Source organism: Paroedura picta, chromosome 8 (genome assembly GCF_049243985.1).
Source record: "Paroedura picta isolate Pp20150507F chromosome 8, Ppicta_v3.0, whole genome shotgun sequence".
Lineage (NCBI taxonomy): Eukaryota > Metazoa > Chordata > Lepidosauria > Squamata > Gekkonidae > Paroedura > Paroedura picta.
In genome coordinates, this window is record NC_135376.1 from 81,468,220 (window position 1) to 81,494,588 (window position 26,369).

At 51.1% G+C, this 26,369-nt stretch overlaps 1 protein-coding gene across 11 annotated transcripts in view; it reads left to right on the top strand.

Annotated features, from left to right (window-relative positions):
- The window catches only part of GRID1 (glutamate ionotropic receptor delta type subunit 1), a 982,837-nt gene that overhangs the window by 41,977 nt on the left and 914,491 nt on the right, over window positions 1–26,369 (top strand). For 5 of the 11 annotated variants that reach the window (XR_013233727.1, XM_077350622.1, XM_077350623.1 and 2 more), the window contains exons 1-2: window positions 13,874–14,469; window positions 17,074–17,229. Coding sequence is in view for 9 of the 11 variants with exons in the window: in XM_077350622.1 (XP_077206737.1) it covers window positions 14,388–14,469; window positions 17,074–17,229 (238 nt within the window). In the remaining 2 variants the exon portion in view is untranslated. Of the gene's footprint in view, window positions 1–13,872; window positions 14,470–17,073; window positions 17,230–26,369 lie in introns of those variants that run through there. The other 6 variants (XM_077350619.1, XM_077350621.1, XM_077350627.1 and 3 more) reach the window with 2 other exon arrangements.

Genomic DNA, 26,369 nt, shown 5'->3' on the forward strand with positions numbered 1-26,369 from the left:
CCAGTGTTGCTCAGTGGTCTCCCATCCAAATGCTAGCTGAGGCCAACCCTGCTTTGCCTCCAGGATTTGGCAAGATCAGGCATGCCTGGGCTTTCTTAGAAGCTTAGAAGCTAACCTTGGATGGGGCACCAAACAGAGGAAATCCATGGCTGACCACCTCTGCTTCTCACTCGCCTTGGAAGTCCCTTTCTGGGGCCACCACGGGTCAGTTGTGACTTGATGGCACACATGTAAATAGGATGCAGGCCCAGGGTCTGTATGCAAAAGTCCCTTTCAAACTGGCAGTGGCGGCTTTGTCCCAAAGTGCTTCTGGTGAGGCAAAGAAATCCAGAGGGGCTCCGGGGGTAAGTCACACTGCTGAATGACTTCCTTATCCTCCTAGGTCCAACCCCTTTGGCACACTTTGTTTCTGAGACTCTCAGGGGGATGCACTTGCTGTGAATGTGGCAGAAGACTCATTTTGTACATGAGCAAAGTCCATTCGATACGAGGCAAATGACTCGTTTTGTTATTATTCTGAAAATGGAAATCCAGACAATGGGATCTTGGCCAGGGGTGCCAGTCCCCAGGTGGGGCCTGGGATCCCCTGGAATTACCTCTGGACTACAGAGATCCATTCCCCGTAAGGAAAGGGTTGCTTTAGAAGTGGATTCCCTGGCATTATGCTCTACTGAGGTCCCTCCCTGCCCCAAATCGCACCCAGCCCTGGTTCCACCCTCAAAGTCTCCAAGCATTTCCCACCCCAGAGCTGCAATCTTAATCTTGGCAGAGGCCAGAGCTAAGCTTTCTGTGGCTTTTTCCTTTATTTGCAGCCTGCAGAACAATGATAATGACTCCAGAAAGGTCAAACGCGGAGAGAAAGCTTGTGCGTGAATATTGTGGCTTGCAGAGTGTGTGCTGGTCAGGACCCTCCGGTGTTCCATTTATGCAGTGATTGAAATCGTTCCCTTATGGAATAACATGTTAGAATGAGTTCTTTGCTATGCGATGATGATGGGGGATCCTGGTGAGTCGAGTTATTCTTGCCGCGTAAACGACCGGGGCATGGATGAGCTCAGCACGGGAAACATCGGCCCAGTCCTGGGACAAGGCCAAAGTCCTGGGACAAATGTCCGTTTTGATGGTCAGCAGACAACAGAGGTCGGCAGCAGCCCTCTTTCATCTACCTTGGGCCTTGGCAGGGCTTCTGATCTGGAGGTGGCCAAGCTGGGAAACAGGCCAGCAAATTAGGGGGGGGGAAGAGGTTGTTTTCTGGACTGCTCGCCGTTTAGTTGTTTCCTGGTCTGCTTTATTTATCGGCCACCTTTCAGGGGTGGATTGCAAAATTTAGCAACGTTCTGGGAACGGTGTGAGATGTATGTAATAAACATTGTAATAAGACGGGCTTACAAAGCGAGAAAACAAAGCAATAAAATAGGGCAAGGCATGGCATAAGCAGTGCAATACTTAGAAATGAGAAAACAGGGCAGTAAACAACCAGCATTCTATGCAGAGTTACTTGAGCTGAAGCCCCTTTGATTTCAAGGAGCTCCAAGTGGCCTAACTCTATATTTTGTTGTTGTTGTTGTTGTTGTTGTTGCCATCAAGTCACAATTGACTTATGGCTGGGGATGCCAACCGCCAGATGAGACCTGGGGATCTCCTGCCATTACAGCTCATATGCAAACTACAAAGGTCAGTTCACCTGAAGAAAAGGGATGCAGGTAGACACTGTTGCAGGTAGACACTGTTGCACTGCACCTCAGTGAAGTCCCTGTCCTCCCCAAGCTCCATCCCCAAATCTCCAGAAGTTTCTCAACCTAGATCTGGCAGCCCTACCCCACTCCCATCCCTGCCGGTGGCTGGGAGGAACCTGAACACCCCATGATGTTTTCAAGAGAAGAGCTGTTCAGAGGTGGTGTGCCCTGGTGGCCTCCCATCCAAATCCTAGGCAGGGCTGACTCTGCTAAGCTCTTAAGATCTGACAGGATCAGGCTAGCCTGGGCCATCCCGGTCAAGGCTAACTCGGTATAGGATTGCACCAGCCACCAGTGTCTGAGGCTTCTTGGCAAGCAGTGGTTTGCTTGCCAAAAAGTCAGGCCGGAGTCTGCAGTTTTGGAGAACAAGGTAGCATCCTATTGGCCCCTTTTGTCACCTGACCCTTGCTGAGCTCGCAGTTTTGATCCTATAAGCTAGCTGTTAGTGGCGACGTTACCAAACGACAGCATTGGTTCTTGATATGAATGGAAGGTGTCTTACAAACCAAATGGTCTACTCAAATGCTAAGCCCAAGGCTTTCCCCATCAGTACTTAACAAAGGATTAAAGACATTTTACTGTGCAATTCTAAGCTAAGATGCATCCATCCAATCCCATTGATTTCACTGGGTTCTGAAGGGTCTATCTCTGTTTAGGGCTGTGCTGCTAAGTTGATGGATCATCTAGATTTCAGCTGGTTGCTCAATCCAATTGTTTGTTCATTATTGGAATGGCAGCATTGATTCTGGTTTGAAATATTGAAGGAAACGCAAGATTAATGTTTTATTTTAAATTCCCTAACGCAGTAACATACCAGATGCAAAGTAGCCTGATAAATAAACATCTGATCCCTTAACTCGAAGCCTCTTTGATTAAATCTGGCTGGCACTGATTCAAGTTAAATTATTTGACTCTATCCTTCCTCCGAAGGTTGCAGCCTAGAAGGTTCTCTACTTTCCCAGCTGACCTTCACAACAACCCTTTGAGGGAGGTTAAACTGAGAGATGGAGCCAGTCACCAATTTAAGGTTTTATGGCTGAACGGGACTTTGAACCCTGTCCTGGACATGTTCCACCAGTCATTCCTGTTCTGGTGTAAACCATTATAAAATAAAATCCAAAACAATTAATCAAATTACCAGGCATTTAACAGCTTTCACCCTACCACCAACCAGACAATGAAGCAATCTATGCAGGAAATAATTTATCAGAACACTACTGTAAAAATACACGACAGATAGAATCATACCAACTGATCCACAGTATACAGCCAGGCTCTGCACTAGAGCTGCATCTGCTCAGACAGAGTTTCTCACCTGTGGGATCTACAACAAACCTTTCAGGAACTTCTGTATCCTCCTGATGAAGCCAAGACACAGATTAACAAAGTCAGAATTGTACCTGGAGAAAACCTATTGCACTCCAGGCCCCAAAGAGACAATAACAGAACATCACCTACGACTCTCAACTCAAAGCAGTTCAGTGCATCATCGACAACTTACAACCTCTGCTGAATGATGATAGTTCTCTTACACAAGTATGGGGGGGGGCTTTTCTTGCCCACAAACAGCCTCCTCAATCTCAAACAGCCCTGGCACTCATCCCATTACCCTGTATTGTCTCTCTGCTGATGAAGCAGGAAGCCTTAACGTGTAGCTCTTGTTTCAACGAAGGTCAGCTCAGCCTTCTTTCTAGATCTGTGGAGCACCACAAAGTCATGTAGAGCAGGGGTAGTCAACCTGTGGTCCTCCAGATGTCCATGGACTACAATTCCCACAAGCCCTTGCCAGCAAACACTGGCAGGGGCTCATGGGAATTGTAGTCCATGGACATCTGGAGGACCACAGGTTGACTACCCCTGATGTAGAGGCTTCCCCCCTCCCCTGGATCATGTCCTGTTAGGTCTCTCCTTTGCCCGCAATGTTGCTCAGGGGATCTGCCCCTTTTCAAGGCTTTGTGCTCTGCAAGAGGGAAGCTTCTGCCTTGGGTTCCCTAGCAGAAGCTTCTGGCTTCCTTTCGCTCGGAGCCCTTGAGGTGCACTCAAGCCAATGCTGCTTTCGAGCAACCCGCTGCATAAAATCTTGCCGTGAGAGGATCCAGCTCCTGATGCATCCTGTAATCTGATTCTGTATAAGGAGAGGGGGTGGGGAACGGGCTGTTGAATCAGGACAAGTGGGAACTCTTCACTTGTAGATTCAAATTCACTTGCCATTCCTGTTGCATCTGGCCCTGGAGGCATCTGTTTTGACTTGGATGTTTCAACATCCCTACCCTTCTCACCATGGACCGTTGATGCCTTTAAGGGATGGGGGAAGAAATCTTATATACCGAAGGGAGAAAAAATTGGAGTCCAGGGGCACCTTGAAGACCAACCATGTTTGATTCTGCAGATAAGCTTTCAGGCAGACGCCAAAGTCTTCAGATACACTGAAACAGATTTCCTCAAGGCTTAGGTATAGGGAGGGCAGTCTTTCCCAACTTTTTTACCATTGAGAACCCACTGAAACATACTTCAGGCTTTGAGAAACCCCAGAAGTGGCACCATCATGCAGAATATGGCTGGGAAGCACAGTTGTGTACATGCCCACCCAGGCCCCCTCCCCTTCCTGTCCCCTCCAGGCCCATCATGGGCCATTTTGGGAGGGGGGGCACAACATGACCGTATAGGGTTCATATCACCCGATCAGTGTTTAACAGGGCCGTCAAGAAACCCCACGATATCACAAAACTCTGATTGAGAAAGTCTGAGGTAGGGTGTGTGTGTGTGTGTGTGAGTTGCTGGAAGGGCTAGTGAGAGTCAAGAGGCACAAGTAACTGAGCGATCAGCAGAAGTAAGATTGGATTACAGCAGCCTGTAAAACCTTCATGTCAGGAAACAGCACAGAAGAGAAGCAGATCCATTCCCATATGGGGGTTCCGCACAGCACTTTTGTAGAAGCGAAGCAGCCCTTGGGAGTTCATTTGCAAAACTCCCACCACCTCTTCTGGTTTGGCCCACAGCCTGTACATTTTCAAGACAGCTAACATGCACGAGATATTGCCATGATGACCACCATGACAATAAAGACACTGCGATGGAGGAGAACCTAACAACATCTAAATATCCCATGAACAGTGTAAGTTGGAAGGAGGGCAGAGAACTGTTTCTTTATGAAGAGCAGAGATTTAAAAACCACATGAATCTTGAACGTTTCAAATTATAGCCCTCTTGGTCTGCAGTAGAATGCCTAGGCTCAAGTCCCAGAGCATCTTGGAGATTCTGGGGTATAAACTTTTGAAGAAGAAAGAAGAAGAAGAAGAGTTGGTTTTTATACCCGCTTTTCACTACACAAAGGAGTCTCAAAGGGGCTTATGGTTGCCTTCCTTTCTTCTCCCTGCAACAGATGCCTTGAGAGGTAGGTGAGACTGAAAGAGCTCAGAGGGAACTGTGACTGGCCCAAGGTTGCCCAGCTGGCTGCCTGTGGAGGAGTGGGGAATCAAACCCAGCTCTTCAGATTAGTATTGTGCTCTTAACCACCACACCAAGCTGGCTTCTGGTTGTTATGGGCTTTCCGGGCTGTGTGGCCGGGATCCGGTAGTTTTAGCCCCTGACATTTTGCCCGTAGCTGGCTGGCATCTTCAGAGGTAGGACACAGCAAGAGCAGAGGCCCAAAGAGATTGACTCTGGCCATGAAAGCCTTCAACGCTTCCATCAAAGCATTCTTCGTCAGAGGAATGCTGAAATAACCTGTTCACAGGAGAAAGCCAGTCTAAAAGTTGCAAAGCTTTTTAAAAAACCATACAAAAGCAGGATTTGAGTGTTGACTGGCCATCTTTTGTCGCTCATGAAACCGAAGAGCTCCCAGAATTCCTAAGTGGCCTCCCAGCCAAGAAGTGACAAGGAACAGATGGGTGCAGTTTTGCTACGGTTTGATATACGTTGTCGGCTCCCAGACTCGCCCTGAAATCACAGAAGTCCCAACAAGCTGATCAGCAACCGACAAGCCTCATTTTCCATCTGGCATCGGCGTAGCACCACTGGGGAGGGGTTGCTGCAGTTGCACACACACACTCTCAGTTTGCGGGGGTGACAGTGTGGGGTGCACAGGCAGTGCGCTCTAGAATATGCCCCACAATCCTCTGCAATGTACAGCAGCCTCCTAACAGTGGCTATTTTTTGGGGGGTGGGGGAAGGCAAGTGAATATGAAAAGTATTTCTTGAACGCAGAGCATTCGGAAACCACTGACTCACCATGGGTTTTGATGTTTTATGGTGGGTTTTATCTCATCTCTGATCTGTTTAGTGGCTCTTAGCATATTGATGTCTTATCTCATGATATCTCAGAATATGAAGTCATAATTGGCTCCAGTGACATCTTAAAAGAGTGAGCAAATCCCTACCCCTTGTGACCCATGAAAAGAGTAGCCATTGCAACAGGTAGTGGGATATAGTGTACTGGCCTGGAGGGAAAGGAAGCAGCAGCGTTGGGTTTTATACCCTGCTTTTCACTGCCTGGAGGAGTCTCAAAGTGGCTTACAATCGCCTTCCCTTCCTCTCTCCACAAGCGACACCCTGTGAGGGAGGTGAGGCTGAGAGAGTTTTAAGAGAACTGCTTGGTGAGAGCACTTCTATCAGGACTGTGGCTGGCTCAAGGTCAGCTAGCTGGCTGCATGTGGAGGAGAGGGAATCAAACCCGGATCACCAGATTAGAAGCTGTCATTCTTAACCACTGCATCACGCTTTAACAGGTGCAGAAGTAATAGGCTATTACTTCTCAAGTGGTGCTGTCCAGCGCCATGTCCACGAAAAGTTCCAGCTAACCATTTCTACACATTAAGCTTCTGTTAAAAGGATGGGGCATTTTTTCTCCAGGCTTGTTGGCAACCTTATATGCAGTTTGTTATAGTAGGTGATGGAGACCCACCTGCCACTGCAAAGTTACCTTTGAATTCTATATGTTGTTGGGTGCTCTCCTTCGCAATCAGGAAGAATTGGACTGGTTTGAAAGGCAGGTGAATGAGAAATTGTTCTTAGTTGCTCAAGTCATCAAAATAATGGGGAAAAATGCTATTGATCTTTGTCTCAGGACCCAATTACCTGGATTAGGTGTCTTTTATTATGTGAAATGCCGAGAATGATACTTAATGGCTGGGCATTGATTTGTAGGAAATTGTACGTGTAAAACCAGAGCTTGTAAACGAGGGTGCTTAGGAAGTGATTTATTTTTTAATATATTAGCTGTTTCCAAAGACTCCCCATAAAAACTGCCTTATTATCTCAAAACCGGTGACATAAGTGTAAGGAAGCTTCCCGAAACTTGCTTTTAACGTTTCAGCATCTTGTTTCCATACTGCCTTATCTCCCCTTTAACTTTTCCCTCTGTGGAACCTTCCCTCACTTCCTACAGACTCTCAGAGATGCCATTTTAGCAAATATTTTCTGCAGACCTATAACTTGCAGGAGGAAAGATTTGAGTTCAAAGTGTGGATTTTAATCTGCAGCATAATTTTGGGATCACCTGTATTTGGGGCTGTCTTGGCAGCCCTGCATCCTCTCTCCATAGCATCTAGGAGTGATGTGACATCATCAGTATGTGACGTGATGTCATCCCATTGCAGTTTCCCCTGCTTTCATTCCAGTTCATTGGCTGCTGTTTGTACAGATGGGGCTAGGGGAAGATCTCACCTGAATGATGTTGCATCATAGTTGAACTTACCCAGACATGGTAGGAGAGAGAGGAAGAGTGAATCACAGGGCTGTTGTTTCTTTGGTGCTGAAGGAGCATCTAATTTTAGTCTTGCTAATTCTATGTTATGTGCATAACTCAGTGATGCACTAGAGGTATGGATCAGATCCTTCCATCTCTTTAAATTTCCATTAATGGAACCGCAGGGCATATTGGGAGTGAACCATCATTCTGGGGGTGGGGAGGCTGATGTGGGGACAGCAGAATGAGAGGAGCATTATTGCTGCGGCTGTAATACCTGAGCTGTGCTTTTTCAGCTCTTCCTGTCTCCAGGTACAAATGTGGAGTCCTTTGGTACCAGTAGAAGGGCAAAGGGCTTTTTGGCCCTTAGCTTGTGGCTTGTTGCTTTTAAAGTTTTAAATATGCAAGGTCTGCAGAATATCAAGGGTGTTCTGCAGGGGACATGAGAGGAGATGCGTGTTTAGCAAAGGTAGGATAGAAAATTCCCAATGATTTTCAAATTATCTCCCCCAACATCCTGATTGGCTCAACCAGGGGTTTCCTGCTTTTTGAGTGTACTTCCTTTCTGCTTGCCTCCAGAAGTTAAACAGAAGAGTGACTGCAAACAACATCTAGTTATACAGGCTGCATAGAATTGGAAGGGACCTCTCGGGTCATCTAGTCCAACCAACGGCAGAATGCAGAAAATGGCCACAAGAGCCAAGCACCAACACAATCCCTTCTGTCCACACAATCTGCCTAAGTTCCCAGAATGAGCATTCCTGTCAGATGGCTATGTAGCCTCTGCTTTAAAACTTCCAAATCCTACTGCCTCCCGAGGAAGCCTGCTCCACTGAGGAGCTGCCTTCACTATCAGGAACTTCTTCCGGATGTTTAGCCAAAATGTCTTTTGAATTAATTTCATCCCATTGGTTCTGGGCCGTCCCTCTGGGGCAACAGAGGGTCTTTCTCTTTCTATCCATAGCAGGAGGCAGTGAATTAATATATTATGTAACTCTTAAAGCAGCCCTAAGGGCCTTGACTAGCCTAGGCTCACCTTGGCAGCTAAGCAGCGTTACTGTTTGGATGAGGGACCACCAAGGAAGTCCAGGTGATGCTATGCAGAGGAAAGCCATGACAAACTGCCCCTGCTCATCTCTTGCCTTGGAAATGTATGAGTTGGGGCTTCATAGAAGTCACCATGAGTTAGCAGTGATGACTCCACAGAATACTCTTCCTTGAACTCTTATCCGCATGCCTTTTTCCTGATGTTCACCCTCCCTCCCATTAACTGCTATTTGTTCTTGGTGGAAAACACTGGAGGACCCTTACATTTTCCCTATGACTAATAGTATCATTTGTTTATTGAGTTTCGATACTGCCCTTCCCAGGGGCTAAGGGATCCTAGACATTCATTGAATAACATTATCAGTCATATTCAAGTGGTGGAGTTAAGTTATTAAAATTAATTAAAATGATTAGAAACGGTATTAAAAACAGCATAGGGGCATTACATCTATATCAGAGGGGGGCATAAGCTGATTAAGCAGGATGTTTCTGTAGATGCTTAGTTGTTTATTGATGTATCTACTGGGGGTGATTTACACTGGTGTAATCGAAAGAGGTTTAACTCTGCTCCCCCAGTGCTGTAGTCTTGATCTGATTGAGCTTCCCAGTCTCCATTAGTTACTAGAAAATTGTAAAGATGAAAAAGGTTGATTGTGGATCCACAGCCTCTTGTCTCTTTTGACCCCTGAGTACCTAGTGATGGGTAGTCCGTAAGGTTCTGTAGACTAGGAATGTATGCTGATTCAGTGGCTCTGTATACTTGGTGTGCCTTCTAATTTAAGAATTGTGTTCACAACATTGTCCTTGGTTGTTGTGAGGGATAAAACACATGCACAGCAAATGCTCTTAGAGAACAATACTTGAGTCCAGGGGTGCCTTTAAGACCAACAAAGTTTTATTCAAGTTATGAGGTTCTTTCAGATACAATGTCAGGGATAAAATGTCATGGAATTTGTGTGCATGCATGCAAAAGCTCATACTTCAAATAAAACGTTGTTATAAAGGTGTTCCTGGTCTCAAAACGTTGTCCTCCTGCTTCAGACCAACACGGCTACTCACCTGAAATTATCCCACTGCTCTTAAAATAGTTTTTCTGCCTTATGATTTCTGACGACACACAAGAGCAGGCCTTTAAACTTTACTGAGCATCCCCTCCCCAACCCAAAATGACTCCTCTGACTGCAACAGCAGGGGGTTGCATGAAAGGGACATGCGGGTGGTTCAGCAGCAGGGTGCTTGGCAAATGGTTGGGCCCTTGAAGCCAGGAGATCCTCCCCCCACCCTACATATGCACAAAAGCTGGTGGAGGTGCAGATCAGACTCTGCCCACAGGGAGGAGCCATAGCCAGCGGTGGGTGGGGCCAGGGCGTGGCCTCCGAGGGCTTCCAAGCGCCTTCTCTGAAAGTTCAGTCTCCATTTGAGTAGAGTAGGAAATCCAGTGAGGCGTTCTGCTTATTTCGGTTAGGGAACACCACTGAAAACCACTGACTTGGTCTGGATTGGATCAAAAAGGCTTAACAAGACAAAATGATGTCATCCTCATAAATAAATCCAACCTAACTCCCGCCTCCCCCCCACTTAATGATAAGCAGCAGCCACAGGGGAGGCAACGAAGAGACAGGTTCCCTGTCACCTCCGGGGAAGTGAATGGAGGTGGTCATAATGGTGTGTGAAGGGGCTATAATGCCCCTCTCCTTCTTCTGAGAGGTCCAGGGGAGTGTAGTGGTTAGAGTGTCAGACTGGGGTCTAGGCACTCCAGGTTCAAATCTCCACACTCTACCAGGAAAGGCTGCTGGGGGCCCTCAGGCCAGCCACATACCCATAGCCTAACCTGCCTCACAGGGTTGTTCTGAGATTAACATGGAGGAGAGGAGATTGTAAATGAAATAAGTAAACAAAATCAATACTGCAGTTCTGGCATGAATCAGTTGTGCCCCGCACTGCAAATCTCCTAGATACTAGTAAAGCCAGCATAATGTGGTGGTTAAAGAACATTGGTCTCTAATCTGGAGAATCGGGTTTGATTCCCCGCTCCTCCACGTGCGAAGGGTGACTTTGAGCCAGTCACAGTTCTGTTAGAGCTCTCTTAGCATTTGCTGTGGGGAGAGGACGGGAAAGGAGTTTGCAAGCTGCTTTTGGACTCCTTTGGTTAATGAAAAGCAGAGTTTAAAAGAACAGCTCCTTTTCTCCTCCTCCCCCTCCCCACCAGGAGATTCAGCTCCTTTTCTCCTCCTCCCCCTCCCCACCAGGAGATTGTCTCTTCTCATTTCCTTCTTTTCAGTGACCCTTCCAGTATCCTGACTTTCCTTGAAGGAGCTCAGGGCTGCCTATATGACTTTTCCTCCTCCATTTCCTCCTCGCAACAACCTGGTGAGATGGATCAGGCTGAAAAGTGAGTGCTTGGGGGATTTGAACCTGGATCTCCACAGTTCTAGTCCAGCCCCATCCTCTATACCAGGGATAGTCAACCTATGGTCCTCCAGATGTTCATGGATTACAATTCCCATGAGCCCCTGCCAGCGAATGCCCCTGCTCTATGCCACCCTAGCTCTTCAGCCTGACACTCAGCTTCTTGCCATTTTTCATACAAAGATATAAGGGGAAATGTACCTCATTGCCCAGTAAAGAGGAAACAAGTTCCCAGGCTTGGCCCTTAAAGCATGTGAATAAGCCTATATCCATATTCATGTATACACTTGACAAAGAGCTCAAGCCAATCCTGGCTCCCTAGGTAACTGCGATCCATGCCGACATGTCATATTTGAGGTGTACAGTATAAAAATAAAATTTAGATACACATTGCAGGTTGTTTCTTGAGACATGTGCAGGTTGTTTCTTGAGAAACAGCTCACAAGTCATGAACAGGATAATAAAAAGTATAAAAACAATAGCAGAAGCGGCATTATTAAAACAAGTCATAAAAGCAAGCTGGGGCATAAAAACAGCATACTTTGAGACTCAGCAGCTACAATGGCCATGACAAAACAGTTCTTGGACCATACAAACAGCTAGCAAAAATGGAATCCCTCTCTCAAAACCCTGAGTAAAAAGAAAGGTTTGCCAATCGATGAGTCAGGAAAGGGCCAGAAGGCAAGCCTCAAAAGAGAGCTTTCCAAAAGTGAGGGGCCTCCACTGAAAATGCCATGACCGCATTGGCCTCACTTTGACATGGAGAATTTCAAAAGGAGGCAGATTGTCACTTATTTTTCAGTGTTCTAAAATCAGGTGAAGAATGTATGCATTAAATAACCTGAAACACGTTCGGGCGACTTGTGTTCCGGGTTTGGCTGTTTTGCACTGGTGATCAATCACTCCCCCCTCCCCAACATTTTTTTTTTTTGCTAACGGCTCACTAGCCCCAACAATGCCTTGCCACTGATTTCACGGCCAGCCGGCTGCCAGCTTCCGTGGTCCATCCCTGCCCGCTGCTCTTGCAAATCTTGACAGTCTTCCAAGTCTTGCCGGTTGGTCGGAAACGAACGTCCTATTCCCCCCCCTCCCCCTCCGCCCTCAGAGCCACTTAATAATCCGGTTAACACCCGACTCCTCCACTCATTTTTCCTGGCAGTGGTTTTAATTACGTCTCCAGCTCCTGAATGAATTTGTTTTCTGGGGATCCTTGTGCCGTATTTTAAAGGCTTCTCACGTCTGGATGCCTGCAATCACTGGTCTGTTTGTTTGAAGGGGATGAATCAGTCTTCGCATGTCCAATTTCGGCATGAGATTTCTCTGAAGGTTGTGGTTTCAAACGGACAAACAAGGAACCTTTCTTATACCACTTTCCACTGGACAGGAGTTCTATATTTCCGTATTAGAGTTGCATGTTTGAAAAATTGCCAGTGTTTTAAAAGGCACTGTGCTGGTGAAAAATCACCCTCTCCCAGGATATAGTCTTGATGCCAGAAACAAGACTTGGAGATCTTGGTGCCAGTGTGGTCTGAGCATAGCTCTATAAAGCATCTGCTTGGCATGCAGAAGGACCCAAGTTCAATCCTCAGTTTTCCCACCAGCTCAATGCAGTGGTTATGAGTGGGGGTCTATACTCTGGAGAGCCGGGTTTGATTCTCCACTCCTCCTATGCATGCAGCCGGATGGGTGACCTTGGGCCAGTCACAGTTACCCCAGTTACCCCTCTCAGCCCCGCCTACCTCATAGGGTGTCTGTGTTGGGGAGAGGAAGGGTAGGCGATTGTGAGCCACTTGGAGACTCCTTCATCTAGTAAAAAGTGGGGTACATAAACCACAGCTCTTCTTCTTTTCTTCCAGTTAAAAGGACCAGGCAGCAGGTAGGGAAGCCAGCCTCCAGGAGGGATCCCCCGGAATCCCAGCTCCTTCCCAAGCTACAGAGATTAGCCCCCCTGGAGGAACTGGGTGCTTTGGAGGGTGGACTCTAGGGCATTATGTCCCAGCCAGGTAGCCGTCATCTGCAGGCTCCACCCAGCCCCAAATCTCCAGGAATTTCCCAACCTGGATCTGGCAACACTGGTGTCCATGGCTGCGTGGCAACTTTAGCAGTAGAAAGACACCCCACCCCAGCCGCCTGAGACCCCCAGGCAGTCACTTGCAGGCCAAGTGGACGGTTCTTGACCCCATGGGCCAGCGTTCCCTATGAGGCCACTGTGACAAACCCAGACGAGCTTGACAATTCAGGCTGAAAACCAGAGCAGAGCATCTGACACCCCCTCCGCCCCCCACCCCGTAGGGCCGGAGCAGGGGGAGGGGTTGGCATCCGCACAAAACGGGCTCTTCGAAGGCAGCGACCCCCCCCCCCCCGCCCTCCCCCCAGCTTGGAGCTCGCCCTGTGCCCCCCCCCTCGCCCTGCAGCGGGGCGGCGCAGCCCGGCGGGCGCTGTCCGAGGTACCCGAGAGGGAGCAGGTGCCGCCGGGTTCTCCGCCGCAGCGCCGTCCAGGGTCAGCCCTGCCTCCGCGTCGAGGGAAGCCGCCAGCCCGGGCAGGGTCCAGCCGCGTAGAGGCAGCGGGGGACGGCGCTCGCGTCTCCCCTGCAGGCGCTGTCCAGCCTCCGCGAGAGCTCCTTCCCTTGCCCCAAAAGGGGGACCTTCCTCGCTCCCGACAGCCGCGCGGCTGCCCCGGCCTGCCCCCTGCCGCCGCGCCCGGCCACTCTGGCCTCGCCCCCTCCCCTCGCCTCCGCGCCGCTCCTCCAGCCTGCCTGCCTGCCTGCCTGCCTGCCTCTCTCCGTTGCCTCCTCGCCCAGACGAGAGACCGAGTCGTGGAAGCTCTGCAATCACGTGGCACTGGGACGGGGGGGGGGGCGCGAAGAGAGGCGGCTCGAGGAGGGGGGGGCGCCTCCGCAGTTTGCTGGGGCTCGGGGACGCACACGCACGGGCGGGCGGGCGGGCGGGAGGGCAGGCGGGCGAGCGCGCACCCGCGGGCGCGCGCACTCTCGCTCTCTGGCTCGCTCACACACGCAGAGAGCCGGAGAGAGGCACGCACGGAGCGCTCGGGAGCTGGAGTCTGGGGCTGGCCGCCTCCCGAAGCCAGGCACGGATCTCTTCTCCGCTCGCCATCCAGGGGGAAGCGCCGCCGGGATCCGCGGCACCCGTCGCCTGCTGCTGCTGCTTCTAGCAACCGCTCCCCCCCCGCCCCCGCCTGGCTCGCTCGCTCGCTGCCGGCGCCCCCTCGCTCCTCCAGCCGGCCAGCTGTTGGGAAATTACTTCGTGGGGTTTTCTGTCGCTTTTTTGGGAAAGGAAAAGCCGGGATCTACAGCTCCACGCAGCAGCTTTCTTTCTTCCTTCTATTTTTGTGGGGAGGGAAAAGGAAACACCCGAGAAGGATCTGGGGATCTCGCGGTCTCTGCGCCCCCTCCCCCCCCCGTTTCCTCCATCTCTGTGGCTTTTCGTCGATATAAAATTTAATTAATTAAAAAAAAATCCGGGCTGATGCGCTGCACGAAAGGCTGGAAATGGAAGTGCTGCTGAGGCTCTGCTTCCTCCCGTGGATATTTCAGTGCGTTTCGGTGCGAGCGGACTCCATCATCCACATCGGTAAGCGCAAGGGAGCCCGGGCTGGCGGGCGGGCGGTGGGCGCAGAATGGCCAAGAATTCGTGAAGAGGAAGAGGATGAAGGGGGGGGGGCTCTCCTTGCAACGCAGCCGTCGTCTTGGGGGCAGCGGGGTGGGCTGAAGATTGCTGAACTCCCCAGAGATAGGGAGAGAGGGGAGAGCCTGGAGGAGCGGACCCCCTCCCTGCCCCCCCCCCCCCAGCCATCTGAATGCTCCTCAGGCGCAAAGTTAGAGGCTGCACCGCCTGGCGGGCGATTCCCGGCGCTTTTCCCCAGTCCCCAGTCCCGCCGAGCTCCTGGGGGCTTGCTGCTTCCTGAGCGTGCTTCAGGATCGGCCGGCGCGTTGTTCTGCTCGCGCAGGCGGCCGGGCCGCCCCTTCCATCAAAACTGTCCCGACCTGTTTGCGCCGGGATTCCTCCTTGCGCCCCCTCCCAGGTGGAAAGCGGCACCAACTCTCTCCCTTCCCCAAACGCCCAGCGAAAGCCTCCCCACCCCTCCCCACTGGGGAAAACTTTGTGCGGATCCCCCTTCCTTCTGCCCGGGCGGCGTGCTTTGGGACGAGGGACCCTTCCGAGGGCGTCCGCGGCAGCCGGGATGCTCAGCTTGGGCGTGAGACGGACTCCCCGAGATCACCGTCCAAGACGGGAGGGCTCACTAGGGGGAAGAGAAATCCGGGGGGCAGCCGGCTTCTCCAAGAGGAACTTTGCTCGGAACAAGGCAAGGGGGGGAGGCCGGGGGCTTTCCAAATCCACCCCCCCCCCCCGAGCAATGGCCGGACTTTGCAGTCGTCGTCGCCCCCTCCCCCTGCCCAGCTTTCCCTCCTACCGTGTTAAGGGGAAGAGGGGAAACCTTGCGCGGGGGCCGGAGGCAGGTGGGGCAAATGCTCCAGGGAAGAGAGACGGGGGAGCGAGAGGCTCGGAGGGGGCGAGGCTCCTGTTTTTAAGGGGAGGGAGGGATGAGAAGGGGGTGGGGGGCTGCCGCCGGGGCTGCTGCGGGCCATTCAAAGACTCGCACGCGCAAGGCAGCCGGCGCAAGTTTCGGCCAAGAGGAAAGGAGCGCGGGAGGGCGCGGGGGAGAGGCCGGCCAGGCGGCGGGGAAGCGCCTCGGGGAGCCACGCGGCGGAGGCGGCTGGTCGGAGAAGTCTGCGCACCAGCCCCGCCAGACCGCGCAGGCAGGCGGCAGGCTCCGGGGAGCAAGGCCGAATAGCGGCACTGCGGCGCCCTTGGGGGGCAGGAAGGGGACGTTGGGCACCCCCCCACCCCCGCCACAGTGCCTTCCTTCCACCTTGGCAATCAACGGGGGCCAGCGTTCCACAGCGCGCCTAGAAGGCAGTGCAAGATGCCCCCCCTCCCAAATCTGGTCCTGGGCTTTGGAGGGGAGGGAGTGGCCTTTGCCCGGGCAGATGCCCGCTCCCCCCTCCATCTCCCCGTGGGTCACGCAAGAAGCCGCCCCTACGACTGGCAATGTTGCACCCGGTGGCTGCGGCGGCTGGATGGCGCGCCGGGGCCCCGGGGAGGCCCGAGAGGAGGTGGATGGGGTGTGGCTGGCGCTTTCGACGGGTGTGTGTGTGTGGGGGGGAGAGAACCCGCCTCTGGCCACGCAGCCCCGGGGAGAGGCAAGCCCCGGTCCCCCTCCTCGGGCGGCGCGCGTGGCAGCCTTCGTGGCCAGATGTTTGAAAAGCTGCAGAGGCGAGACCCTCCAGGTGCAGGAGCGCCAAGCTCTGCTGCTGCTCGGCATGCGGCTGTGCGCGGGCGAGAGGGTCCCTCTCTGCGGCTCTGGGGCCGTCCGGTTGCAAAACGCGCGGAACTTTGAGTCCGACCCTCGAAATCCCGCGGGGGGCCACGAGTTCAGCGGCGCCGGCCTTCTCACCCCCGCCAAGTCCGTGCGCCTCGGCCCGCTAGCTCCCCCTGGCCTCTCCGGCCCTGCGGGAGTGGAAAGCCCCGCGACCCTTCGCTGCCCTTGCGTGGCACGGCGGCATCTCCCGCGGCTCGAGTTAGGGAAGACCCGGATGGCAGGCAAAGAGGCGGCCGCGGACAGGGCGGAGGGGAAATCCGTTCCCCTCTCAGGGTCCCAGGGCCTTGCCATTGGATCCTAGCGGGACTTTGAGCGCCGTGCCCTTCCCTGCAAGCCAGGGCGCTCTCCTGCGCAAAAACGCTTTTACGCAGCGTATTTGGCGCGGTGGCGCAGCAGCCTTTCCGGCCGGATCGCACCACGGTCCCCTTCACACGCCCAAGTGGCAGCCCGGGTTGCCTTTGGCCAGCGGGAGAGTTTCCGAGGCGGTGTTAAGCAGCTCCCGCGGAGGGGCCTCGAACTTCCCGCTTGACCCGACGGTCTTCCCTCCCGCATCTGAGCGCGGTGACGGGGAAAGCGTCCGACCGCCGCCCCCTTCCCCGCTCCCTGAACGCCCACGACTCAGGTGCCCTTCTGGGGAACGCGCCCCGAAGGGGCCAACTGCCCCGCCTTTGAGACCGCGCTGCGTTTTGCACCCAGAGCCCCCCGCGTCCGTGGAGTCCGCCGGCCCGACGGGGCCCTTTGCCAGCCCGCTGGAGGCCGACTGCTCTCTCTCTTTTTCTCCGTCCCCCGAACAGGTGCCATCTTCGAGGGCAACTCGGCCAAGGACGACGAGATCTTCAAGCAGGCCGTGGCGGACCTGAGCCTCAACGATGACATCCTGCAGAGCGAGAAAATCACCTACACCATCAAGCTCATAGAGGCCAACAACCCCTTCCACGCCGTGCAAGAAGGTGAGCGCCGCCGCGACACGCCCCCTGGCCGCACCCCCGACGACCTCGACCTTGGCCGGCCGGACGGGGCAGCGCAGGGTAGGCGACTGGCCGGCTGAGCGAGCGAGCGAGCGGCGTCTCCCCGCTGGCTGGTTGGTTGGCTGGCTGGGCGACTTCCCTTCCGGCCAAAGGTGGGCGCTGTTTCCCAAGGAAAGGCACAGCGACGCAAGGCGACCGGAGCGAAGTGATGCGAAGCGCCGGGAAGCGCAGGCCCGAAAGCGCGGCGCGGGCTCGACGTCGGCCGTGGCTGGAGGGGAGAGGAGCCGCGTCGTTGGGCGCAGGGGCGCAGCGGGGCTGCGAGGCGCGTTGACTCGGCTCAAGAGCGGAGGGCGCTGCCCAGCGGGCCGCCCCGGGCGAGAGAGGGCGCCGGCCGTCGGAGGGGCGCTTGCTTGCAGGCTGGGCGGCCGGCGCCTCCTTGGCGGAGCTCTGTCTCTGCGGAAGGCAGGGCGAGGGAGTCGAGGGACCCCGAGGGGCTTGAAGGCTGCCCCTGAACGACCGAGGCAACGGTTGGAGGCACCACGAATCCGGCCCTGCCCCCCCTCCCGCGGAAGCCCTCTTCTCTTGGGGAGATCGGGGCGGGGGACCCCCAAAAACCAAGAGAGCAAATTGAAATGGGGTGGGGGTGTAAGCAAGAACCCCCATCTTTGGGCAAGGAGGGGACTCTAATCTCTCCACCTCCTCCCCCCAAAAAGTCACGTGAATATCTCGGGTGCCCCAAGATTCTCTCTGCCCTCTCTTGCAAAGTTAGGCAGCTTTTGGCAGTCAAGGTTGTGTTCGGTTTGCTTCTGGCTTTTTGCCACCCGCCTTTCCTGTTCTAGCAGAAGGAATAGAGGATAGTCTGTGGACTTAGCCTGAGCCATGGTGGTCAGATGCCCTGATTTGATGTCAGAACGGTGGTGGGGAAATCACACAGGAGCCCAAGGCAGCCCCTCCCCCCTATCCCCACCTGTCAATTCCCCTGAGCTCCTTGTGGGCCAGGGGAGAAGAGGCAGAGAGAGAAAGACTCCTTGGAGAAACACCCAGAAGGGATGGATGTTCCTTTTTATGACTGTTGGAATCAATAAAGGTGCCTTGTACACATTAGGGCAGGGGTAGTCAAACTGTGGCCCTCCAGATGACCATGGACTACAATTCCCATGAGCCCCTGCCAGCTGTTCGCTGGCAGGGGCTCATGGGAATTATAGTCCATGGACATCTGGAGGGCCACAGTTTGACTACCCCTGCATTAGGGTGTGTGTGTGTGTGTGGGGGGGGAACGGGACTAGATTTGAGAACTATTGACAAATGATTTTGAAACCTCCCGCCCACCAGTCTTTTCTGATGGATGATGAAGAAGGAAAGGGGGTGAAACAGGGAGGCTAGAGGGACGGCGGCAAAGTGAATCCCAAGTGCGTTTCCTAAAGGCCCCTTTGCAATTAGAAGCTTCGGTTGCTTCGGCAGGTGACTGCCGGATGGAGGAGTTAAGAGCTGCAGCACAGAGAATCTGACCCTCTCCCCGGTGGTGGTTTTCAGGAGGGGAGGAAGCCAAGGTCAGGGGTCAATCTGCCCCATCTGTCTCTGTATCCGCTGTACCTACTTGGCTTCATGTTTTATTTTGTCAATATGCTTCCTGTGTGTGAGACTCCGCCTTGCGATAATAAATAGAGGTACACAGGAGTGGCCAACTCTCCTTCTGGCCCCCGCTTCTGTTCGTTTCATGGTGCCTGACCTTTGCAAGCAGAGATGTGGAAAGCATTACTGGCTGGCTTTGCAGAGGAACTAGTTGCGTTGTTTTGTCTCTGGCTAGCTGGTAATTCCAGGGGATCTGAGGCAGGCCAGCGGTTCACAAAGTCCCTGTGTTTATTTGTGTGTGTGTGTATGTGTTTAATTAACATTGTTACCTCGGATTCCCGGGACATTGAAACGTGGATGGAAGAGGCCCGTTAAATAACTGGCTGCAAACTGTCCTCAGCTTTTACCGAGTCTGACAAGCAGCTGCGGAGATAAATGATTTCAAAGGAGAGTTTTTGCAGAGAGAAAAACATTGTAAATTAATCAGCTTGCTTTTTGCAAAACTGAAGATTTCTTAAGGAGGTTATTGGGAGGGGGGGTTTGATGAAGAAGTCAAGACTGATTAGTGCATGCATTATTTTAACAGCACTGTATTTGAGTAGTAATTACTCCCGAAAAAGAGACTTATTTATATGCACTGGGAATGTTATATTACTCTCTATTTTTTTTTCTTTTTCTCGAGGGTGATTCATCAACAAGTTTAACACTCATTGGAAAGATTTTTTTTTAAAATATATATAATTTAAATATGTTTGCTCAGTTGGTGTTTATGTTGTTGCATGGAATTTTTTTAAAAAATGGAACTGCATTTTTGGATGATTCCTCCCTATACATCTCTCTATAAACTGGAGTCTCCTGTCCGAGTCCCCTTGGGCTTTTGGCCATTCATGACATAGGTCTTCCAGAGGCACACTTCACGGTTTCTGGGATGCCAAAGGATTCTGCATCTATTTTAGTGGCACATCAATTCCCAGCAGAAGCACTGGAGGGATTTTGCGAGTGGGCGGTTATGAGAGCTCTTGGAAAACCGAGATGTGCTCACGAGTTGTGCTGCTCCTGTAAACTCTCTGAAAGTAGCAGAGAAACGGCGGGCCGACCGTTGTGTGAAAAAAGTTGGCTAATCCGATTTTTATACTGCTAATGAGACCTGGGGCTGCTGGAAAGAACGGCTGTTGGCTAGTGGAAAGCCTCCTTTTCCAGGATCTTACAATATTTTCTCCGGCACATTGAGCACAAAATGACACATACCGGTAGTGTATGGGATATAGAAACCCTTGAATGGGCAAAGCAGCTTGGGAATTTGTTTCTCATTAGTGCATTTTCTGGTGTGTGTGTGTGTTTTAATGAGGGTGCTTCTGGTCTGCGTGTGAGGAAGGAGCTATTACCAAGGAGAAGCCTGAGTCAGGCTCTAGGGAGTGCAGTGAGTGGCTGTGCCGGGCCGTCTTCTGTTTGGGTCCAGTTCATTAAGCCTGGCAAAACTTTCGGATGGGGCCCTAATCAGTGTTGCTTGAATCCACTCATGGGCAGCAGGCCTCTAAAGCAGGGGTAGTCAACCTGTGGTCCTCCAGATGTCCATGGACTACAATTCCCATGAGCCCCTGCCAGCAAATCCTGGCAGGGGCTCATGGGAATTGTAGTCCATGGACATCTGGAGGACCACAGGTTGACTACCCCTGCTCTAAAGGATGAGCATCCCTCTCTGAGCAGCTGGGAGCCAGGTGAGGCGTCAGGTAATTCCTCACTGGCAAAACCCTTCCTCTTTGGGAGATCATGAAGCTGTCTGCAGCGTGCCTCTTGGTTTTGGGGAACTGCCCAGCAGCCCGCTCGCCCTCCAGGAGGTCAAAGCCTTGACATGACAGGTGTGTTAAGAACCGCATGGGAAGCGGCAGTATGGATTTCCTGGTGTTTTGTGTCCCTCTTCTTGATTTAATTTTTCTTCCTTTGCTGCTGCTATGTATGGAGCTGACAGGACTGCACCTGGATGAGCCAGAAGGTCTCTTTCTGTCTTTTTGGGCCACAATTCTTCCTGATGTTCTTGCTGCTTGTTATCTCAGGGACTGTTCGGCTCTTCGACTCAGGCTTCCTAAGGACTCTTGGGGGAGGGCGAAACGGCCGTGCTGACTCAACCCCGACCAGGCCTGATCAGAGAAGATGGCTGCAGCTACAGGGCTCTGACTCTATTTTTACGTGCTTCCAAGCAGTGTCATCCCCAGTTCAAGAGTTGCTGTCTTCACAGAAGCATATGTGGTCCGATTCAGTGGCTTGCTGTGCCGACCAGTAACTTTGTCACTTGGGGCTCATGCTGTCCCAGTTTGATATTTTAAACAATGGCTTGGCATGGGTGCTGTATTGCCACAGTGGCTCTCAGCTTCACACCCCAGAGCCTGACTGGCTTGTGCCTAAGAATGAGATAAGAGAACAATGAGGTGGTAGAATGGACTGTGCCACTTCAAGCTACTGGCTATGGACTGAATGCTCCATCAGATAGAGAACTCCTTGCAAGCAGAAAGCTAGCTCTGCAGGGAAAAAATCCCGCCTCCTTTCTTTTGCTTGCTCTTCTATTGGGCGGGGGGGGGGGGAGAACAATGAGGTGGTAGAATGGACTGTGCCACTTCAAGCTACTGGCTATGGACTGAATGCTCCATCAGATAGAGAACTCCTTGCAAACAGAAAGCTAGCTCTGCAGGGAAAAAATCCCGCCTCCTTTCTTTTGCTTGCTCTTCTATTGGGCGGGGGGGGGGGAGAACAATGAGGTGGTAGAATGGACTGTGCCACTTCAAGCTACTGGCTATGGACTGAATGCTCCATCAGATAGAGAACTCCTTGCAAGCAGAAAGCTAGCTCTGCAGGGAAAAAATCCCGCCTCCTTTCTTTTGCTTGCTCTTCTATTGGGTGGGGGGGGGGACAACGAGGTGGTAGAATGGACTGTGCCACTTCAAGCTACCAGCTATGGACTGAATGCTCCGGCAGATAGAGAACTCCTTGCAAGCAGAAAGCTAGCTCTGCAGGGAAAAAAACTCCCGCCTCCTTTCTTTTGCTTGCTCTTCTATTGGGGGGGGGGGGAATTTCCCCCAAAAAACATTTCAACATGAGATCAATGTGCAGTCTGAAGTAGTGCATTCTATTCTACCACTGTCGTTCTCCCTCATTCTCTTGCACATGCAAACTAAATCAAACGTCTAAGTCTCATGATTTCCATATGGAAAGAATTAATGACACGGGAGCTTTGCACTGATATTCCCCTTCTGACTGGGCAAGACTGATACCATGGGCATGGGGAGGGGGTCTTGCATCATGATGCACCCTCCCGTTAGTGAAAGACCATGTGATTCCACCACATTGCAGTGCCACACCATTTTGGACACACGGAAATTGGGCCCCTGGTGTCATGCCAGCCTTGCAAAGATGTTCTTGTCCGTAAGTAGATGTGTAGGGCAGGGGTGCCATTATTTCAGCATCTATGTTCCACTCCGCCTGGAGGTAAAAGAAGTAAGTCCAATCAAACAGACTTGTGATTAACTTACAACCAACAGACACCGGGGTCCTTGTGCAACTATGAATCTTGAGGCATGTCTACCATCTTAAACGTGTAAGGGTGTAGTTGGGTATTTCAGTTTCTCCTTAAAAAAAAAAAAAAACTATTGTTATGCAAAGATTCCTCAAAATACCAAAAAAATACCTGTGCATCCATGGGCAGAATCTTTCAGCTGCACATACTCCTAGGCTGATGGGTCTGTGTGCTTCACAAGCAGGGCTCAGGTGCTGAACACAAACACAGATCATTTCCACACTGGGGGTTTTGTGCCAGGCTGCAGGCTGGAGTTTGAGCCAGGGTGGGTAGCCCCGCCTCTTCCTGCTTCTGCACAGGGGACCATTTGGCCTGGTACACCTCGTCCACTCCGAATTTGTGCTCCCTCACGGGGCAGCAAGATTCCCAGTGCGGAAACAATTCAAGAGTGTATGTCATATAAACTTTTGAATTTTGTACAATGAAGATGCTTTGCATCACAAGTCCCCCCCCCAAAGAAAAAACACACCCTTTGTGTTCCCTATAGTAGCCATGATGGTACAGCACATTCCAAACCTAGCACATTCCAAACGCTTTAAATGCAAAAGTGTTTGAAGTGTAGATGAATTCTGCTATTTGGACCTTTAATTTTTCTTTTAACCCAAACATCACACAGTAGATGTTCTTTCATTGTAAGTATTCCACATTGTTTGTCTTCCATTTAAAGTGGATTCTCACAACAGTGGGTGCAAAACGGATTTGCAGTTGCCTCAAAGCAAGGCCACTTCCAGATTTTGATGGAGCCTGGGCACACTGCACATCCCTCCTCCACTGCTCATGCCTCCTTTTGCACCCACCGCCTTGCATTCCTGCACATCGTCCCCCCCCCCACTCCCACAAGTCCTCTCACTGCTTGTGTTCACGAATGCCTGCACCACCCGTGTGGCCTTTTCTAAGCTGGGTGGTGTGCATGGCTGGTGGATTGTTGGTGAGCAAACCACTGGGGGAAGGACATGCACATTCACAGCTGTGGGTCCCGCAGAAGCCCTGGGTTCTGACAACTGCCGCTTTGCAGGCTATGCTGACACTGGCCATGCCTCAAAGGCCATTGGGACACATGGGGGGGGGGAGAGGAAGGACCACTGTGGTTAATCAGATGTGGATGTAATTCTTTCCATCATTCCAGAACCTTCATGAAACTTTTCAGTCAGTTCTTTCTGACTTTTTATTTAATTTTAAAACTCTTTTTCTATCTTGTACCATGTGGTTTTAATTGATTCAATGCTTAGCCTTTTGTATTCTTTCTTTTATTTAATTTTTTTGTGGGTTAAATCCCCCCCCCCAAAAAATCTCTCTTGTGTGTGGCCTTGCTCACAGAGTGTCTGTTGTGAGCAGAGAAAGGGAAAGGTGTTTGAAAGCTGTTTTGGGACTCCTTCAGGTAGTGAGAAGTGGGGTATAAAAAACAGCTTCCTCCCTCCCTCCCTCCCTCCCTCCCTCAGAGTTCCATGTGAGACACAGGGATTTCTGTTTTTGAGACATATGCTGATTAGCTGCTACTCCCAACTTTCCCTTTTGCCATTTTTAATTCTGATGCGATCCAGGTGTCTTGGAAAAGATTCTTCTGATATGTCCCCAACCTGTTTGCATACTCATCCAAAGAGAAACTCTAAATAGGACCCTTAAAATGGAAATAAATAAATAAAATGGAATGAGTTTTGTGGGTGAATGTCTGAGCTTCATAAGACGTTTCGTCTGTGGTCTTAAAAACACTGTATGCTGGGATATTGATGGGTGTATAAAATAAATACATATCCTCATGCAAATCTGTTCATCTTTGCTGTGTATTCTATACATCTAGGGAAATAGAGCTGCCGATGAAAATTTACAGTGTGGTAAAATCTGTTACAGTGACCAGGTAGCTGGGGGGGGGGAATGAAATAAGGGGGGGGGAGAAATTGGGGAGAATTGTGTGGAGTGCTTCTTTGACTAGTGAAAACAAAGGATTGTTCCCAAGCAGGAAAAACAAAGCCCGTGCCACGTGTTTTGCCCAGGTAAAATGAAGATTTGACAGGGGGAATAAATGGGATGACGCGACCACAGACGTTTGAAAGCTAATTGTGTTTTTCATGGAATGGCCCATTTTAGGGAAAAGTGCTCTTTTCATTTTTCTGCATGGAGGTAGAAAACAATGGCTGCATTTTAAGGTAAATTGGAAATTACAAAGATAATAGTAGGTTCTGAAATGAGGAAAGCGTACAAAAATCATAGTCTTTAAGTAATCTTTCAGCGGCATAATTTCACCATGTCTGTGGGGCTGAGGGTGCCAGAGGGGCCTTTTTAAAAAACAAAAAAACCCTTTAGAGCGATTTTAAATCTGGTACTTCTAAATGTGTGAGATTCATAGTAGTATTGTAAATGCCATGAATTGGGGTGCTTCTACGTCATCCTTTCCAAGAGCTGGAGTCACCAGTGCTAAACTGAAACCAATTATCTCCAGTTTTCTTTCTCCATGTGCTTAATCTGTCCCTACCCTGTGTGTGTGTGTGTGTGTGCATTTTCCCTCCTGTGTATGCCTTCACCTTTATGGGTACACAAATAAATTGTTGTTACCTAATATGGGGTGTTCCATGTCCCCCCACCCCCCAATCAATTGATTTCTCTATCCATAAATTGTAAAGGTATTTTAATACCGGAGGCATATTGATTTCCGACTAAATCTCCCAGTAGTGTGCATCTCGCATTGGGAGTACGGAACAGGGCTAGTAACCAGTCGATCTCGCAAGTTGCCTACCGTCAAACTGTGATACATTGATGGTTGCAGCAACTCTTTAACAAGTTGGTTGACTGATGTGTAGGTTCGGCAGCTGCATGACAGGCAGAAGTGCAGATGGTGTGCTTGAGTTCGGGCACATGGTTGGAGGTTCAAGAAGCGCACAGAAGGTGTATAAACAAAGTACCTTGGCCATTACAAGGCCTGCAAACCATAGCGGCAGGCCATGTGGTAAAATAAGCACAGAAAGGAAGCAGAAGGTTTCATGTTCTATGTGAAGCAGTGCTTCCCATGTGCTGAGCATGGTGGCAGTGGGACGGACTGCAAGGAGCCGTGGGGATTGCTGTTGACCCGGTGGAAGGAGTGAGGCATGACCATCAAAGCTCATGCTTGGTTGAAGTTTTTCTGGGAAGACAGTGGGAGGACCTTTGTCAGGTCTGTCTTAGTTGTCGTGGACTCCGTCTCTGAAACAGACTTTCTTGTCTGGTGCATGTGCGTGTCCCGACCTCTGTGGAAGTTATGCATGTGGTGTCTGGTTTGCTGAAGCACTCCTGTATCCAACATACAGAGCACCGGTGGGTTGCCATGTTGGTCTGAAGCGGCAGGATGAAGTTTGTGTCCAGTGGTGCCTTGCACATGGATCTGAATTGGTCTGTGCGTGCACATGGAAACTCATGCCCAGAGTTAAACTTTGTTGGTCTGAAAGGTACCAGGGACTTAAGCATAAAACACATGGAGGGCTCACACATCTGTTTGTGAGAAATTGTAGAATGTTTAACGTTGCCTGAAACCAATGTGCTTTTCATAAAAGTACATCTGTATAGTTGTTTATTGTTCTTAGGGTGCCAGCCTCCAGGTGAGATCTGAGATCCCCTGGAATTACAGCTCAACTCCAGATGAGAGAGATCTGGATAAAGTGAGTGATTCAGAGGGTAGACACTATGGCATTGTATCCCACTTAGGTCCTGACCATCCCCAGGTGAATCAGTTCTCAAATCTCCAGGAATTTTCAGCCTGGATCTGGCAACCTTACCCTCCTGTCCCCTACCGGTGACCAAGGACTTCACAACCCTTATTGTTCTTGGACCACTCTCTATCTTAAAATTATTGCTTGAAAAGTAAGCTCTGGGTCTGTTCTTAGTACAGGAAACCTGCTTTATGTTTTAGTCCTGTATGCTTTCCCAAGTTGACTTGCAGGTGGATACCACTTTCAGAAGCCAGCCAGTGCAACCCTAAAGAAGCTTACTCCATTCTAAGCCCATTCGTTTCAGC